The sequence below is a fragment of the Piliocolobus tephrosceles genome, chromosome 16 (genome assembly GCF_002776525.5).
Source record: "Piliocolobus tephrosceles isolate RC106 chromosome 16, ASM277652v3, whole genome shotgun sequence".
Classification (NCBI taxonomy): domain Eukaryota; kingdom Metazoa; phylum Chordata; class Mammalia; order Primates; family Cercopithecidae; genus Piliocolobus; species Piliocolobus tephrosceles.
The window spans coordinates 12,670,769-12,676,608 of NC_045449.1; the positions used below are offsets into that span (position 1 = coordinate 12,670,769).

The 5,840-nt window shown below is 43.4% G+C and overlaps 1 protein-coding gene across 1 annotated transcript in view; it reads left to right on the top strand.

Moving 5' to 3' along the window:
* Positions 1 to 4,204, top strand: part of MYOCD (myocardin) — a 99,160-nt gene extending 94,956 nt beyond the window's left edge. The window contains 2 exon segments of the mRNA XM_026456280.1: positions 1,187 to 1,244; positions 3,633 to 4,204. Coding sequence (XP_026312065.1) covers positions 1,187 to 1,244; positions 3,633 to 4,204 — 630 coding nt within the window.
* Positions 4,205 to 5,840: the final 1,636 nt, after the last annotated feature.

A 5,840-nucleotide genomic window follows, 5' to 3' on the forward strand; every position in this document is an offset into this window, starting at 1 on the left:
ACCCTACAAGTGTCTACAGCTTCCTCAAGCTACTGCAATGAGGAACCCACAAAATATGAGCCAAGTTCTTGGACCACATTGCAGAAATCAAGCAAGAGGTAGATTCAGGTCACTTCAAAGTAAGAGCCTAAAAAGACATTTTCTATATACTAAGATGTCCTGCTCCTGGGATGAACCTCTCCAACAATAGAACTGACTCTGAAGTACTCTGTGCTAGGAAGCGTTCTGCCTTCTTTTTCCTTTCTCCTGTTGTAGTAGACTGTTTCATTCAGCAGTTTATCTGCCTAAAATTAACACTGAAGCTGAATCAAACATGATTAAAAAGCCATTAGCCAATAGACCCATGTTCATAGCAGCATGATTCACCGTAGCCCAAAGGTAGACACAACCCAAATGTGCATTGACAAATGAACAGATAAACAACATGTGTTATATCTATACAATGGAATTTTATTCAGTCTTAAAAAAAAAGAAATTCTGTGCCATGTTGGTGTGCTGCACCCATCAACTCGTCAGCACCCATCAATTCATCATTTATATCAGGTATAACTCCCCAATGCAATCCCTCCCCCCTCCCCCCTCCCCATGATAGGCCCCAGTGTGTGATGTTCCCCACAGATATACATATGTAACAAACCTGCATGTTATGCACATGTACCCTAGAACTTAAAGTATAATAAAAAAAAAAAAAAAAAAAAAGAAATTCTGACACATGTCACAACATAGATCAACCTTGAGGACATTACGCTTAGGGAAATAAGCTAGTTGCAAAAGAACAAATACTGTCCTGATTCACTTATATGAGGGACTTAGATAAAATAATCAAATTCGTAAAGGCAGAAAGGAAAATGGTGGTTGCCAGGGCTAAAGGATGGGGCGTGGGAAATTATGGTTTAATGGGTACACAGTTCTAATCTTGCAGGATGAAAGGAATTCTGATGACAGATGGTGGTGATGGTCACACAACAGTGTGAATGTACCTAATGCCCCTTAACTGTACACTTAAAAATGGTTGATAGTAAATTTAAAGTTATGTGTATTTTACCACAATTTGAAAAAAAAAAAAAAAAAAAAAAAAAACCTTAACCAAACCTAGTTCAAAATCCTGCAGCACTGCTTCTAATGATTTCCTACGGAGATAACCGCCTTCTAAATTGTCTGTCCTCCTTTGGTTAATCTGTAATAGCAAATGACCCGGAGTCAGCAGATGGATGAACTCCTGGACGTGCTTATTGAAAGTGGAGGTAAGACTGCCTGTGCCCTGTCCATTAGGACATTCTGAGCCCGCGTGAACTCTTAAGGAATGAACTCTCGGTAGCGAGATCAGATGCACACAGTGAGTCGGATGTACCAGGCAGTCCTCAGGGAGAGTCATTTCCTTTGAGTTTCTCACACATTTTTAGAGCTGATGAAAGAAAGCATAGTGGATGATTCCTCACTGCCTTTGTCCTAGGAGCATTTTTCAGAATCATTTTAATAGTTTTCATGTTTCAGCCTAATCCTTGTTTCCCTAAGTGTTTTCTCTTGCTGCACTACTTCTTTCTATGTTCTAATCTCAAAGTGCCTGCCTTCTCAGTTATGAGAAAAGAAAAAAGCAGATAATGAACGTTTTGTGCCACCTACTCAAAGTGAAATTCAATTAGTAACCTTCCACTGGATGGTTCATTCAGGCTTAAATGTTATTCATGCTAGCAATTAAAACATAATCAACATGTGCTTTTTGTCATCTTTTAATTTGTTCATTTATTTACTTAAAAAATTACAGAGTGTGTACCTAGAATTTCAAACCACACAAATGAATAAGATGAGCTGAGGAGGATGTGTAGAAAAAAAGAAAAGAACTCAGGGAGGAATCCTTGTGCCAAAAACATTTAAAATTTCAGAGACGGAGGTAGCGAAGGACTCAGAGAAGGGGTAGACAGGCATTGTGCTAGTCTCAGTGCTGCATCAGACGAAGTCCTGATTTCTATGGAGTTTACAGTCTGGTAAGGGAGACGACAAGCAAGTGAACAGACCTTTCCTCCACTGTAACAAGAGGGAAGAAGAAAGAGATGGGTACAAACATATGTGTGTATATGAGTTCTGTGGTGGAAAAATGAGAAGAGTTCATATCAGATGCCTGTATTTATACATATATATATACACATACACACACACACATATACATACACACACACACACATATATATATATATATATTTTGAGACAGAGTCTCACTCTGTCACCAGGCTGAAGTGCAGTGGCACAATCTCGGCTCACTGCAACCTCCGCCTCCCGGGATCAAGCAATTCTCCTGCCTCAGCCTCCCGAGTACCTGGGACTACAGGCGTGCGCCACCATGCCCAGCTAATTTTTTGTATGTTTATTAGAGACGGGGTTTCACCATGTTGGCCAGGATGGTCTCGATCTCCTGACCTCATGATCCGCCCACCTTGGCCTCCCAAAGTGCTGGGATTACAAGCGTGAGCCACCGCACCCAGCCTGCCCTTGTATATCTTTAATGAAATACGTGGCAAGGACAGAAACGCATGAGGGTGCAGAAGGGGAGTGTGGAAGATTCAGGGGAAGAAGAGCAGTTATGACTTAATCATGAATGAATTGAGTTTTCTGGAGAAACACAGCAGGGTTGTTTTTCAGTCTTAAATGCCAGCGGTAGGTCTGACATCAGAAATCTAAAGTGAAACCAAGTCAGCTTAGTTGTTTAATTTTTCTCTTGCAACGTTCTGCTGATCCAGAGCATGCTCAGCGAAGGCAGACGATCAGGTTCTTCAGGTGTGGGGTTCTGCCAAAACTACAGGCTGGACAAGGAAAGAAGTGAAGACCAGAGGGACTGGTGGACAGTGATAGCGTAGTAGAGTCTATGGATTGGCGTGACTGTAAATGGTTGGGAAATTATTGTTACGAGGTACTTAATAAGTGGCTTGGAGGGTTGGGAGAGGATGGACAGAGAGTAGAAAATATAGGTTGAAAGTGAGCTTTCAGAGGGATGCAGTATTTGGAGATGACACAATCCAAGGTGTGTCTGACAGGGTAGTAAAGAGGGAATCACTGGAGTTGAGGAGCAAGTCGGGAGCTGAGAGGCCACCATGAACGCTATGATTTCCAAGGATGCTCAGGTTACAGAATGAGAAGGGCTGAAGTGGGGAAAACGCAATGGAGTAGGAAGTAGAGTTTTCAGTGAATGAGGAGGAGTGACCAGGAGGCTAGAGGTGAGGCATTGGTGTCACCCTCAAAACCCAAAACTGCTGAGTTGTCATCAGAAGGAGGGGGAGTAGCAATCAGAAAGTGGCAATGGCGTGGCACCTGGTCCCTCATCTTCAGGCCCTCACTGAGGGTGTCAGGATGGACTCAGTGTCCTTAAGGGATTACCAGGGGTCAGAGGAGTAGGCACAGGAACCTTCAGGGAAGAGAGTTGAAGAATCACAGAGTGGAATTCCCAAGAGGAAAGGGTTTGGGAAAAACCAGAGGGATGATGAATTGGAGATTGACAGAGCAGGTTAGAGATGAGATTGGGTGTTGAGCGGTGACCAGGGAAGCGTGGCCGTCTTCTGTATCTAAGTGTAACTCACTCGTATTGTGTGGCATGCTCAATTTGAAGTGATTTAACAAGTCACATCGTGTATTGCCCACAGAAATGCCAGCAGACGCTAGAGAGGATCACTCATGTCTTCAGAAAGTCCCAAAGATACCCAGATCTTCCCGAAGTCCAACTGCTGTCCTCCCCAAGCCCGCGGCTTCCTTTGAACAAGCCTCTTCAGGCAGCCAGATCCCCTTTGATCCCTATGCCACCGACAGTGATGAGCACCTTGAAGTCTTATTAAATTCCCAGAGCCCCCTAGGAAAGGTGAGTGATGTCACCCTTCTAAAAATTGGGAGCGAGGAACCTCATTTTGATGGGATAATGGATGGATTCTCTGGGAAGGCTGCAGAAGACCTCTTCAATGCACATGAGATATTGCCAGGCCCCCTCTCTCCGATGCAGACACAGTTTTCACCCTCTTCTGTGGACAGCAGTGGGCTGCAGTTAAGCTTCACTGAATCTCCTTGGGAAACCATGGAGTGGCTGGACCTCACTCCTCCAAGTTCCACACCAGGCTTTAGCGCCCTCACCACCAGCAGTCCCAGCATCTTCAACATCGATTTCCTGGATGTCACTGATCTCAATTTGAGTTCTTCCATGGACCTTCACTTACAGCAGTGGTAGAATGCCCGATGCACCAGCGCTACGGAAGACCAATAGGAGTTCGATGCACCAGCGCTACGGAAGACCAATAGGAGTTCCATGGGGGAAAGCACACAGCCATACATACTTTACTGTCCAAAAATAGAAGAAGAAGAAGAAGAGAATTAAAGAGAAGCAATGGAGACTTCTGTGCCAATCAACAAGAACAAATAGAAGACATTTTTAGAAATACATATACTGTTAATATTCTCCAACATTCAGTACCTGTTAATGATTTCAACAATGCATTCAAAAATGTGCTTTCTCAGATTAAGGATGCCAAAAAAGATATTTCACTGCCTTTTCAAAGACCAGTATATTTTCTAGCCCATTATTTTTCTCAGGCATTGTTGGGGCATAAGCTCACACTGCAAGCTTTTCTCATTAATTCACTAGAGATAACGTGGAAAGGAAACACAGTCTTTTGGGAGCACAGGGAAGCCGGCCCTCCAAGGTTATGGAAGACACACCTGCGATGGAAGCTGTTGCCCAATGTCTCCATTACTATCTTTCAAAAGAGAAGCCAGACCCAGCTTCAAATCAAAAGTTCTTGAGACAGAGGGACAAAACCAATCTTTTTCGAGGAAAGCTAAACCAACTCAATGTCCCTCTATGACAAAACTGCCCCACTGGAGTGGTTCTGAACCTGTACCCAGGGCTCTGTGTGGTCACTAATAATAGTTAACCTGAACCGCGTCCACAGAACTCCACCCAGAACTTTCTTCTTTTTTAACCAGTGGCCCAGTCATTCCCACCATATCTCTGCTGATAAGCACGTGTCCTAGATGAGAACCCTGAAGGATGCAGATCTTCTTCCCTCGAAGGAGATGCCACAAGCTCCCCAACACAGCCAGCCCCCTTTAGTTCCAAAGACTAGAGATGACCACATTGGTAGAAACATATCTCGAGGCACAGGAAGGAAGCCGTACCAGGGATAATTCAGACAGGACTAGAGAATAACATCATTTCACATACCCTGGAATAAACACCCTGGGTTCCTATAACAGGACTATTACTTATGGGAGTCCAACTTCTCCTTTTGTTTTGTTATTATCAGTTTATCTTTCTCTCACTCCACTTTTCCCTCAAGGTACCAATCCTTTCCTGTTCCTCATCTGGCCATCTTTCTTTTTCTGCCCCGACATTGGGAGGGGAGGACTTCTCAGCTCTAACAAGCTGCCATACTCCTAAGAAAGCCATTTTTGAAAAATGTAATAATCCAGGTTCTTCCGGAGAACTCATTCTCCACACGCACAGTTTGCTGCAAAAGGAAGTCACAAGAATTTCTTGAGGAAGAAACTGGTGACTTGGTCCATCAGTCACAAAGTTCCTTCTATTCTCATTTAGTTTTCAAGAAATTATTGGTTTGTGTTGCTCTGGGGAAATTGGAAATCATTACATTGTAAAGACAAATACGGATGATATTTACAGGAGAGAATTTCAGATCTGGGTTTTTGAAAGAAAACAGAATTGCACATTGAAAACAATGGAAGGAAAAAGACAATGGTCTAATGTGCATTCCTCATTACCTCTCGTGGCTTTGGCTGGGAGTTGGAAAAAAGTAAAATTTCAAGGCTCACTGTGGCTCCAGTTCACCATTTTATATTGTTGCATGCTG